The following is a 13,418-nucleotide window of genomic DNA, read 5'->3' as shown; positions in this document are numbered from 1 at the left end:
TCTTCTACAGTAGAGATGTTGGGGGAAACAGGATTTCTTAACCCATTGTGTCATCAATCTCTGTCATCAAGGGTCACCAGGGTTTCTTATTCATCCATGGTGCTGCCCAAAGAACTGTCGCATCTGCAGCTTTAACCACTGTTCCTGCAGGAGCGCCATTCACAGCAAAGATACATGCAAACATAAACAAAAACACAAGTGTATGCATGAGGAAAAACTGCAAATGCATGCACACAAAAACACCCACACAGCACAGGTCGGCGTGACACAGTACATCGGGTCATTAAGGAAAGGTTTTCTTCACGTCTCTACAAAGATGCTTTTCATCTCATTCTGTTTTCACCTCCATTAGCACTACATACATCTGTTGACAGCATCGCTAATAATGAGGCCCAGATCATGGTTTCATCCTAACAGGAGCGTGGTGTTTATATCTCTTGAATTAGAGCATCAGGTTGTGTAATAAGCAAACTGCTGCCATTATGTAATCACAAAACCCCTGGAATATGAGATTATCATGTAAATATTGTCACTACAATAATTACAGCCTTGATGTGGCTGCAAGCACAACATCATCTAAAGTGTGATGATGTTTCTGGTCAGCCTCAGCCTCTGCGTGACTGAGCCTCTTCTGCTTTCTCCGGAGCAAGTGGCCTTCTTATCTAACCGATCGAAAACATGGCTCTTGTTGCTGGCTTCCAGCAGCACAGATAGGAAGGTGTTTATTGAACACAGTCAGGAAAACCATGAATCTAACTCCCTTATAAACAGGGCTGCTCTGTCCGTAGCCTGCAGACGAACACTGAGAAAATAAGCCGGGGATCTAATTGACTTTGCACTGTATCCTGCAGTCGGTGTGTTTGTGTGTGTGTGTGTTTATTTACGTGTTGGAGTGGGAGGAGGCTGACGCTGTCTACACCTCATTCCAGGAGGATTTACTATTTCTGGCAACAGTAAAAGCACTAACAACTCTCAATTAGCTAAGGAGTCATTAAAATGTGATTGGAAGTTTGTTGAGCAAAATAAACCAGGAAAACAGAGTGTGTTGTTTTTAAGCATGTGCATTACATAAATGCATGCATACAGGATTCATACTGTATGCACCCAACTGACATTTTTGATAGCAAGTGCTGAATAGGTAAGAAAAAAACAACAGCTCGAGCAAGATAATGAGCTGCCATCTCATTAATGCTTCGTCTCCTCAGCGCCGTTTCCAAACATAGCAGTACAAAATCATCCATCTCCGGCATCCCGCGCCCCGCGCCCCCTCCAGCCTCCAATTTACTGCCATTCACCTTTTTTTAATTCCATCAGTGTGATGATGAAAGCTGAGAGAGCATAATGGCCCTCGCCAGTGGTCAGACAGTGAGTGAACGTGTGCAGGCCTGCATCGGTCACACTGTCAGACAGCCCAATGCACAGAGAGGAGGGAGGGGGGAAGATCTATAGTGCTGAGGGTTGAGTGGCAAAGACCCCAACCACAGAGTAAATACCAAAACCTGGAGGGTGGTTCATATGATATAGGGCGAGTGCACAGTGTACTATGTATAGTGAAGTGTAACACTTGCAGGGGTCAAATGGGATTTGCACATATTTGTTCGTGTTTGTTTTAACCCACTTGGAGGACCAGATGTCTGGTGTCGTGTTGCATCAGGAGATTTCAGATAAAGTCAACCAAACTGTAACTTAAGTAATTGTAGCTTAGTATCTATAAGCATAGTGCTGTATATGAGAGAAGCATCTTACCATTTGTGTCTACACAAGGCAGCTTTATTTGTACAGCACATTTCATGCACTGAGGCAATTCAAAGTGCTTAACTAACGCGATATTAAACGTAAAAAGGGTGGAGGGATATTTTTGATCATTTTTTTGTCAGAATATACATTGGAAGCAATTTTGATAGCTGTGTTAAAGGGATAGTTTTTTTTGGACACCAAGTTGTATGAAACTTGAAACAACGTGAAACAGCTATTAGGTCGGCTTACCTGAGAAACCAGCCTGCCGCAGGCGTAGTAATACTGGATTGTTCAAGAGAGAAAATAGTGCCAAAAAAAGGTGCAGTATATGAAATCCTAGGATGATGATTTTGTGTTGGAAATGGATCGCCATGGCCTGCGTGTTGTTTCTGTAGGGTAAAACTTTTTGGTTTCATGACCCCGGCATCTCACCGGAACTACTTATTCTTTTTTGTGATCAAATTTTTCTTTTAGGAACTACTTATTCTACGTTCAGAACCGGGCCAGGACTCCGACCACGGGACTCTGTGAGTAAGCTAACAGCTTTGCATCAACCACACTACTAGCAAGTATTTCATACAACTTGGTGTCCAAAAAAAACCAAAAAAAAAAAACCAATCTCTTTAAAGTTATATCATATTTAAAAGCCAAAATAAAGTTCACTTGTTAACACTTTTAGTATGTTAATATTTGCAATTAATAATCATTAACTTAATCCCTTAACGGAGAACGTCAGTCAGTATGACAAAACATCAAATTTGTCAAATATGTGGCTTGTGGAAATGTAAGGAAAATTTTCTAACTATTTTCAGTACAAAAACAAATTAATTAAACACTCAAGAAAATAATCAGCAAATAAGTAAAAATAAATCATAGTTGGTTAGCATCTTTTGGTTGACTGCTTAGTCTATAAAATGTTCTATTTGTGAGAACCCAACGTGGCATCTTCCAATTGTGTATTTTGTCTGACCAATGAGTAAAAAAATGTTGGATTTTCCTTATTTAAGCCGAGTATTCAGTAAACAGATAATTATGAAAATCACCGTAGCACGCTGAGGTGATGAAGAATGGGATGTGCATAATATTTGAGCTCTTATGCAGGACTGAGGATCATATAGATATAGGGTGCTGGGGGTGCCATGTGGCTGGCGGTGGGGGTATTCTCATGTTGAGGTACATATGGTCTCAGCTGCTCTAAAGTAAATTGAGTTCATGTTACTTACAACCAAAAACAGGCACCCAGTGAAAGACTGGTAGGACAGTAGGCAGGCAGCGTTCATGGAGATGGTGAGCAGGATGGCAGATACTGTAACATGTCAACATGTCAAACCACCGGGTGTCATGGGTCGGCCATAACGGCAGCCATGGGAACGGCATGTGAAACATGGGGAATATGGCCAGGCTGTGTGACGGGAAGGCCATCTGGTGTCACCAGTCACCAGCACTAACCACCATATGAGCATAGCCTGTCACCTTCAAAACACACCAGGCACTCATGACACCCCCCTTCTCCCATCAGCCACCCAACCCCCCATGAGATGCCCCCTTGCATTGAAGCAGTCTGCACAGCTATTGAACGTCATATGTTTCCGGTCACTGGCATTATTCTTGCATGACCTCCACTTCCCAAACAAAACCACTCCTCATGCTCTACATGTCTTCAAATATTGATCTGCTGAGCGTCTTCTGCAGACACAAAAAGGCAGCCTGAGGAGAGGAATGGAAAAGAATATGCAAGGACGGTTGAGATGTCATGCAACAACACCCCCGCGGAAAAAAAAAGATGGAGAGAAGTTTGAAGGATTTTTAATTTTGGTAAGAAATCAAACAGCATCGCAGAGGGAGGAACTCTCGGCTGCTGCAGCTGAAAGACCCGCTAGCTGTCAGGAATCTGGCAGTAACCCGCAGTCTGGAGACGAGACCTGCTTTAGTCTTTGGCGCTATCACTGATGAATTATTTTGTTATCCAGACAGGTCCTCCAGCTTCGAGCTTGCGGAGGAGAAGTTAAGTCGGTTTTTTGATAGACCTTGGCAGGGTGATGACTACTGGATTATTCATAATGTTTTCCTTTCTCCTTCGCGACAAATCTGTTCGTCTATTTTTCATGAGCAGAAGATGCGGCAGCCTCTGCAGCAGAATTCAGAGGATTCGGGAGCTACCCCGCTGGTGTAAAGTTCCAAAATAAAAGCCAGTTTATATTTAACTCAGACGTGGTCTGGTGCAGGCTCCCCCACTAATTGAGGGCTCTGCAGTAATCTTCAGTGGGCTAAAACTCATTCGCCATAAGCTCCGCTGCAGCATTTAGATGAGGTCAAGGCCGATCAGCATCTCTCTCTTATCTCCCCATGATGCTTGCTACATTCTTCATGGTGTAAAAACTGATTTTAAACTACTGGACGCCCTGAAGTACTACAGAACCACTGCTTTACACTTAAACTACCAGAGTTCATGGCAGTTATCTGACCGCTCTTACATAAATTGCATATCATTTCAGATATCAATATCAAATATGACAATCAATGTATCTATACTGTTAGTATAGGTCATGCAAAAGCCTCACAAAGGGTGATATTAAACATCATGACATGTATTATCAAATTAATGCAAAACTAAATGAGTTAATCGACAACCTAAGAACCTGCAGATATTAAACAAACATTACCAATAATTGTCAATAGAGTGAATCTAACTATCACAAAAAATTCAAGAAACTGCAAGAAAATTAACTTATTTAGAGGCAGATTATTTTCATATCAAGTAAAACATGCTGGAACATTGAAAGGGAATTACACTAAAATGTAGGGCTGACGATATTGCTAAAATCCGATATCACAATAAAGGATTACTAAACTTGACAAATTAAAAAAGTACTGAGTCTCCGTTTTCGCCTGGGCTGAGCCTCAGTCCTTTTCTGCACGTTAATGTCCATGTTAATAAACAGCGCCTCCCTCTATGGTGCGCTCCTGGTTCACTCCCACGTGCAAGGATGAGAACTTAAAGCTTTGTCAAAATGGCGTAAAAAAATTGCCATAAAGCAGTTCAGACGCTGGTTTTGTGACATCACCATGGAGACGACATAGAAAAACACATATGATAGGATATATACTGTCATATTGCCCAGCCCTACTAAAATGTAAAATCAAAATCAAAGTATCCTCCTTCAAACTGGGCTCTTGAACAAGGCATCTGGTTGTTTTGGGGGGCAAGTTCGTCCTTGGTTTAAGCACAAAGCTAAAGCTATGGTGTTTTAGCTGTGAGGCAATGAGGCGCAAGAGCAGAAAAAAAGGGGGAAAATATGACTGTAGTTCTTATAAAATAACACTATCAGGATTAAATGTACACACATGTAGTATTAATCAGGGTCCTGTAGTTACATGGGTTTTATACTAACATATTTATTACATTGCACAACAGTCAACAATGACTGCATTAGTAGTTCAAGTGGCAGCTAGCAGAAGTTCAAATGACAACTCCTAACTACTCTTAATGGCCCAGTGATTACTGAGCAAAGCAGGCAGAGGGACAACAAAAACAACTAAATGGACTCTGAAATCGATCCATTTATGGCTTGAGTGTGACTCAGGCACACGTCGACCCCCTACAAAAACAGCACCGTCCAAGCAGGTGTTTCCAAGCTGAGGAATGTCCAGCTGAGTTGAAAAGGTCACGTATTGATGCCGGCCTGCCCTGAAGTATGCCAACTATCCCGGTCTCACGGGGGTCACGGACTTGAGGCGGCTTCCTGCACCTCTCCAATCCATTTTGGGATGCATCTGCGGCGGTTCCAGCATGCTTTTCATCCCATTCACATAATCCGAGCCAACAGGCAACTTCTGCCCTGCTTTTCATCCATCGGCTGGCACTCTGAGCAGAGCCTTCAAACTTGTCAAAACCAATGGATGGAAAGAACAAAGAATGTGTAAGAGAGAAAAACAGCCTCTCTTCTTGGCTGAGACTCCTCCAGTTATCTGGTGGCACTCATCCACGGGGGCAACTGTTAACGTATTATTATCAGAGCAGCGTGGAGAGCTGAGAGAATGTTTTTGTCTGCCAGAGAGGGGTTTGGTAACTCCACCCCTCGCAGCTCAGCGGAGGAGAGCAGCTCTGATGAGAAGTTGACCTTATTCAATGCGATTTTCTTCCATCACTTTCTTTCTTTGTTTTTGGATGTCTGTCTTCCATTTCTGTGCATCTGAGCGCTGCCAAGCTCGGCGGGGAAAAGAGCGTTGTGATGGTGTAGGCTGCCTGTGGATGCGCTTATAACACAGGGAACGCTTCCAATAATGTATGCACATCATGCCCTGCTACACACACACCCACACAGACACAGTTACACACTCGCAAGAGCTAACAAAAGCACATTCCTGTGGTATCTGTGCAAGTGGAAGACAAAAGGGTTTAATGCCATGTCTCTCACACAATTGGCGCTACAGCCCAAAGGCTATAAATCCTGGCCAGGGCTGATTCAGAGCCTGGCAGGCGATGATCAGGGACAAACTTTCAATACTTCACTGCTTGTCCCATGATCACAGCAGTCATTCTCTAGGTGCTACTGACACGTCTGAGCCCATGAATGTGTCAGTGAACTCATAAGTCACAGCACTGCTTTACTGCGAGACAACCCCAACACACACACAAGTGCAAACACACACACACACAGACACATGAACACCCCTAAACATATCTCAGGGTCCTGACTATTTACAGCATGAAATGGTCACTAAGTGGTGTAAGTGCATAGTTCTTACTGTATCTGATGTCATGCAGTAGCCTGTGCACATGTATGCATACCACACACATGCTACACATCAACACATATTACACACACTCGCGCGCAAGCACTATCTTCCTGAAGGGCATCGATAAATCTGAGAATCATCTCTTTAAACTGGGTGTAAAAAAGCTAAATATATACTATAAAATAGTGACATGGATGAAATGATAGGAAAGCAGCTGCATCCAAACAATAAGGAACCAGTTAGGAGGAGGAGAAAGACAAGAAGAGTCAGAGAGGCTGAAGATACGATGAGAGCAGAGAGAGGAGACCGGCAGGCAGGCACAATAACACTAACCTGTTTCACTTCAGCAGGCATGGTCCAAAACCAACCCTTCGCTTCCGACAAATATATAAAACCTCCCGGGGAATTTTGTGGCAACTATTTCCTCCTCTCGGAAAAGTTCTCCTTTCCCTCCTCTCCTCCTCTCGTCTCCGCACGTTTTTCCTGCTCTATTTACGTTGAGTCTTCCCTCTGTGAGCGCAGAGGCAGCAGCTCAGACGCAGGCAGCCATCCTCTGCTCAGCGGAGTCAAGAGGGACACGGTTAGCGCGTGAAATACAGGAAGTCTGGCGGCGGGGCTTTCAAAGTAAAAGCGTGACTATTCTACACGCTTGAAAAAGAGAGTTGGCGGGTTTGCTACTTCAAAGCTACTTCAAAACAAACAAAGACGTCAACGGTTTATGGTTTAAGCTGTAGATTAAGAACATTGTTAAGAGAAAATGGCACGCTAAGACATTACTGTTTTTTCCATGTCTTGGTCAGTCTCCAATTGAAAAGACTTCAACCATATTCCGCAAGCTAGCTTAGCAAAGAAAGCAACATACCAAGCTATCAAAAAATGATATAGGCCTAGTAGCCATTAATAATTGTACATCATTTGTAACCAAACACATACAAAAGTCAGCAATAATAAAAGCAATAATTAAAAAAAAAATCAATGTGTTTAATAGGCCCACTGATTCATTTGTTTACAGATCATTAAATATTAAACTGTTGGTGCACTTTATGTCTCTTAAAATACGTAAGTGATTTTAGTGGAAGCAAAGTACTTAATTGAACTTATATAATAAAATCAAGGTCTCTTCACGTCCAGTGCTGTCCCAGGCAGCAGCCTGCTAGAGTCGCTCCTCATCGTCTTTTATTTATTGTATTTGATATCTTTAACTATTTTCAAATTTTTTTCAAGTAGTTTGTTAACTTGGAACTATCTTGCACTATAATTTGCTTCAGGATTAATAAAAATCTTTTTATCAAGTGACAATGTAAGTCCAGGTCATTCCCCAACAGTGATGCATGTTCTGTCGGCCATGATGGATAAGCCTAACATACACATATAGAAGTAGGCATATGTTGCTTTTTCAAGAGAATACTATTTCTTTAAAAAAATATTTATTTAACTCTACTTGGCAGACTGCAATTCATTTTAATAAGAAGACAATGTCAAATGGACTGAGAAGAATTTGGATTAAAAACAAAACGTAGTGGAAAGACTGGAGATAGATGATTTAGAGTGGACAGCCTTCATTGTTTTTCATTGGGCATATAGCAGAATAATTTAATAATTTGAGTTGAACTGGCTTCTTTTTTTGTGGAAACAGTAAGGCTTTTATTTTGAAAGTAAAGCCGGGCAGCATCAGGTGTAATTCTGGCTATCTGTGGCTGGTTTGACACTGAAAAAAGCGACGTTGCTTTCTCCTTTGAAAAGATGCTGTATGTGTAAGCATGTCTCTGATTATGTATGTATGTAATGTATGTGAGGATGTATGTATGGATGTATTGTATGAAATGCAGAGAGATGTAGGGCAGAGAGAGCTGTTGCCCTGCTGAATCCCCCCCCCCTCTGACTAAACAGGAATCCAAGAAAAGGAATTGAGCTGAGCTGAACTGTGTGCATTTGCACGCACGCACACACACACTCACACACACTCAACAAAAAAAGTTAGCCAGAGCGAGGACAAAAACCTGTGGGGCTGAGAGAGAGGGGGAAAGAGGAGGTGTGTTAACAGAAAGGAGGTTTCCCAGACAGGCAGCAGGAGCTGGAAGTGAAGCAGCTCCCTCTCCTCCTCTCTCTCTCTCATTGGGTCTATGTCTGGCATCTTTTCGGGGTGGGACCAGCTCCCTCTATGCACTCCAGCTGCGTCTGTCTGTCAACCCGTCGACCCCTCCCCCTTGTTGGCATAGACAGAGAGAGAAGAGGAAAAAGGAGGAAGGGGAGGGGGGGAAAGGGGTTCACACACACAACAAAAGTTGCCCCATTTGAGGCGAAGGCACCCAACACTCTGCAAATTTTTACACCCTACACACACGCACACACACAGCTCCTTTTTTCTGCCTCTTTGTCCCGTTCCTCTCACTGCACTTGATATAAGGGAGGGGGGGGCGTACGTGAAAGAATTCGCATTCAAATATCTATGACTGTGACCAAGACTGAGGAGGAATGTTAATCTAATAACGTCGATGGAAGCTTAAGTAAGGACAACTTTGAGGGACGTCTGGACTTACAGAAGAGAGAGAAAGAGTGACTGGACTAAATCGGAGAAAGCAGAGAAAGGAGAAGTCCCAAACGGGGGGGAAACGGCTGAGGTTTTGCATTCCTCAAGCCTGGTATTTCATCTCCCTGAATGTTACTGCTCCATTTGTTCTTAATGAAAGACCTGGCCCACCATGCACCATTACATCTAGATCTATTTACTTTCAACAATACCATTAAGAATTCATCCGACCAACATTACCTCCTAAAAGTGGTCTAAAAAAACAGGTCTTGTAACGTCAATTTAACTTTCTCTTATGTGATTTGCAATATCACATTCCATTTGAGCCATTTACGCGCCGAGTGAGTTTCATAACCCTGTTTAAAAATCCATTAAGTGCTTTGGAAAACTCATGGGAGCGGATGAGTGAAGAGGCATTGCTCTTTATTTTCTCCATAAATCAGACTTGTGTGTTTTGCCTGCGTCCATTTTATTGTGATTATTTTATCAAATGTCCATGCCATCTGGACTTATACAAGACTGTGAGTTTACAAAAGCCACACTAGCGATTCTGGCTGAGCTACGTTAGCTAAAGGCTAACATCCATCAGTATGCTAACATGCTTGCAATGCACACACGTTTTCAGGCTGCCCACGACTAAAGAAACTTAGAAGGAAACCATAGACTGTATATATAGATGGACGACATGACAGCTCCCTAAAAGTGAAGGCAAACCCTCTCTATCGCCGCCTGCTGACTGGCTGCAGTATATGTCATAAAGCCCGCCTCCTCCATGTTAACAGATGGGACATGAGTCAAACTATAAAATCAAAATACATGCCAAACATATTTTTCTCAAACATGGTTTCTGTCATTATAGTTAGTTCTCATCATGCTGATTGAAGTGTTCATTTTTCTGACAATGCAACAAACACACTTGTCTGTAAATCAGCTTTTTCTCCAGTCTCTCCAAGTGTTGCAAGTAAACAGTAAAAAACAGTAAAAAACAAACATAATAAAAGTAAGAAAGAAAAGAAGAAGAAAAGAAACAAATTCGACGCTCAGATGAAGCAAACAGTCTAAAAAGGAAAGCGACTGTAAGCGAGGAAAATCAAGAGTTACAACCGGAGCCAACCGTGGACGTCACATCTGGGAAGTGTGCTCCTGCAATTACGGTTTATCATCACCGATTACCACTTTAAAACCACAAATGTCAACCTCATTGTGGCACACCGCGGCACAGTGACAAGTCAGGGAATCACCCAAGAGATTTCGTTGAGTCGTCTGAGGATCATGCATGTTTGTAGAAAAGGATTTCTAAATAAAATATTTGGCTAAAAGCTTTTTAGTGTTTTGCTTGAGGAAAGCTGTGGGCATCATTAAAGTCATTAGGTTTATCTGCATCATTTCATGGCAGTCTATCAAACAATTGTTGAGATACTTCATTCAAGGGCAAAGTTGGGGACCGACAGACACTGTGATCCCTTAAACCATGTACCTAGCTTGGTTTAAATTAAGGGTATAACTCTTAGACAGTATAAGTTGAGGTAGACTAAATATCCCAAAAGCATATTCAACATTTAATTCAAATAATTCCTACAATGTGTTCAACAACAGAGGTTGTTTGATATATACTGTATCCAGGAATACCTGCTACTGTCAGACAAAAGCCATATTCCCTCGAGTGTAGCCAGCCCACGCCTGGGCCTTGTAAAATAAATGTACAAGGCGTATGAATAATCCAGGAGTTGTAATCAAAGCTCCTGAAGTCAGCTTTACTCTGTCAGGATGTGCGGTGTGAAACAGATGGTGGAAAGGTTAATGTTCGGCAACAAGGCGCGCTTTGACAGCCAGATACCTCCGATGAAGCTGCATCTGCTGGAATCAGGCTTTACGCTTCCATTGGAGACGCCTGAAGCAGGAAAAGAGAGAGAAAAAGCAGGTACAAAGACAGACTGAAGGGAGGAGCGCTTTTATAATATATATTTTGGGCTTTCATTACAAAAAATAATGTTTTTATAATCTTCAGTTTCAAAGGAGACTTTAATGACATCTAATTGTGACTTGTACTTCAAAGCTTTCCAGCTGTGCCAAGAATACATTTCTTAGGAAACACTACTTCACCACCAAACTTTAGTAAAGAGGTGAGTGAGTTCAAAGAAATGTTCCACTGCACACAAAGCAGGTCCATGAAGAGTGAATAAAAAGTGTTTTTACAGATAACACTGACTTTTCTGCTCTGCGTTCTTAAGGACAATCGCTGCACAGTGTGGGGCCCTGAAGGAAGGAATAATGTATGTGTGAGTCTGCAGGCCCGAGATGTTCTGCTCTGCTTCAGCCTGACTGCTGTTTATTGTAACAATGGCCCAGCTTGCATAAAGTCCCTTATCTAATGACTCTTACTATCATGTTTTATTTTCCCCTTGAAAAGGGCTACTCAGCAATGCAGAGGATTAGAGTCCAATCTATTTGGGGCTTTTGTTCTTGCAAAAAGGCAATTTTCTCTTCATTTAGGGAAATAAAGCTCTGTTTAAATGACATCACTTCAGATCAAAAGGTCCTATTTTCTCTTTTTATATCAAACACTGTAACTGTACAGCAGAATCGGTTGTACTTCTATCACTGGATTCAGCTCGTCCTTGTTTTACACCATGTCACGACTCATTTTGGTGCCGAATGAGGCAAAAATGGCAAATTGTGTATTCGTCTGAGGCCGACATGCAGCTAATCTAAAACTTTGTACTTTAGTTTCACATAATGTTTAGTTTGGATAGTCTCTATTGGTTGTTCAGGACTATGTCTAAAATGAAAATAGTTGAACCATGGCCTAATGCCATACAAAGTTCTTGAGAAACTCTAATCTGTTTGAGATTTATTTTTGGCCAGCTAACTAGCAAAACATCTTTTTCCAAAGATAAAACTCATCTTTTATACGCCTCATATGTTTTTGATTCACAGCCTTTTAGCAGATCTGTTGTGTCATGTTGTTGGGAAATTAATGGATGAGAAAGTGAAGAAAATCGGCTCCATTTGTAATTCTGTCATCTAAAGGATGTTAAAGTGGTAATCTCAAAGATCTCAGTTTTGTTCTCTTTGGCGACACCTATGGCAAAAAACAGTAATTGCGGGAGCACACTTCCCAGATATCCAGACAGTGCTGCACGTGTGACGTCCACGGTTGGCTCCGGTTGTAACTCTTGATTTTCCTTGCTGACGGTTGCTTTCCTTTTTAGACTGTTTGCCTTCATCTGAGCGTCGAGTTTGTTTCTTTTTCTTTGGATTTTCACTTATTGTTGTATCTGTAGTCATCCATCTTTTCTTTGTTTGTTCAGCCATAGCAGATTACTGTTTACTCGCAACACTTGCAGAGAGCGGAAAAGCAGCCGCTTAGCTCCGCCTACCCTCTCTGGCAGACCAACCACTGCTGGGTGATGGAAAACGTGTCACTAACTGGGCGCTGCTTGTGATTTTTTCCAGTCTGTAATACTGCAAATACAAAGGCTTTCATCAGTGGGCCACAGGCTCAGTCACCATTGTGTTACCTCATTTGGCGATAGATAGTGACTCACTTTAAAAGTTATTTATTTCCATTAACGTGTCTGTGTAAATATTGAAACCCATAATAATCAGCTTGAATGAGGCACTTGTAGAAAGTCTGTCAAGAGTCGTTTCACACATTCCTGCGCTATTAGCATCACCCTCCACATCAAGAATCACTCCGTGTGAAACAGTCCACATACCATGCCCTACTTCTTTCCACTTCACCCTTTCCAAATGTGCCAACATGTAAAGAGGGCCCCACAGCCTGCTTTCAGCTTAAGACAGATGATTTTAAGACAAAGTGTGTGCAGCTCTGCTTCACAAAGTAGCAAAGGTTTCCAGAGTCTGTGATAGTCTGTCCCGCATCGTAGCGTGCCGCCGCCTGAGGCAGAACCGACTGTAGTCAGATTGCAGAGTCACTGGATGCATGTGTGGTTCTGACTTAATTGCTATAATCTGATGTTTAACCACCTGTAGACGGCTGCTGCTGCTGCGTACACTCAAGTTGCAAAGTGCGGATAATCCCTCTGATGCACACAGGTGGAAGAGCGAGGATTGACTGGAACCAGCAAATACCAAGAGGTTTGCTTCCGTTAGCATTAAAGAGAGCTGAGATTTAAGGCTAAATCCAGGTAAAGTATCCCGCTGGGAGTGAAGTCGGCCTCTTCTGAGGTGATTCATTCATTCTCGAGGGTCTTTTTAGACTTCTTCCGCTGATTAATCTTTTGCGTAAGCTGTTTTTGAATGTATTTTGAGCTTTGCAGGAACTGTGAACGCGGCTCTGACGTTCAAACACAAAAGTCCATTTGTATTTTTCAATTAGTATTAAATTCCAAGGCCAGTCCACATGTCTGCATGTATTCTCTGATTCATAAGAGATGCAGCTTATCAG

The 13,418-nt window shown here is 42.2% G+C and overlaps 1 protein-coding gene across 8 annotated transcripts in view; it reads right to left on the bottom strand.

Moving 5' to 3' along the window:
• Positions 1–13,418, bottom strand: part of arvcfb (ARVCF delta catenin family member b) — a 268,096-nt gene that overhangs the window by 130,478 nt on the left and 124,200 nt on the right. Inside the window, exon 1 of one of the 8 annotated variants that reach the window (XM_069682302.1) lies at positions 6,811–6,983. The exons of the other annotated variants lie outside the window; for them this stretch is intronic. Coding sequence (XP_069538403.1) covers positions 6,811–6,831 — 21 coding nt within the window. The 5' untranslated portion in view covers positions 6,832–6,983. Of the gene's footprint in view, positions 1–6,810; positions 6,984–13,418 lie in introns of those variants that run through there. 8 annotated transcript variants of the gene reach the window in all.

This window comes from Semicossyphus pulcher, unplaced genomic scaffold (genome assembly GCF_022749685.1).
Source record: "Semicossyphus pulcher isolate SPU_LCO1_2020_fin unplaced genomic scaffold, fSemPul1.0.p SCAF_6, whole genome shotgun sequence".
Taxonomy (NCBI): Eukaryota; Metazoa; Chordata; class Actinopteri; order Labriformes; family Labridae; genus Semicossyphus; species Semicossyphus pulcher.
The sequence above is the reverse complement of the archived record's forward strand: the minus strand, read 5'-3'. Positions and strand labels throughout refer to the sequence as shown.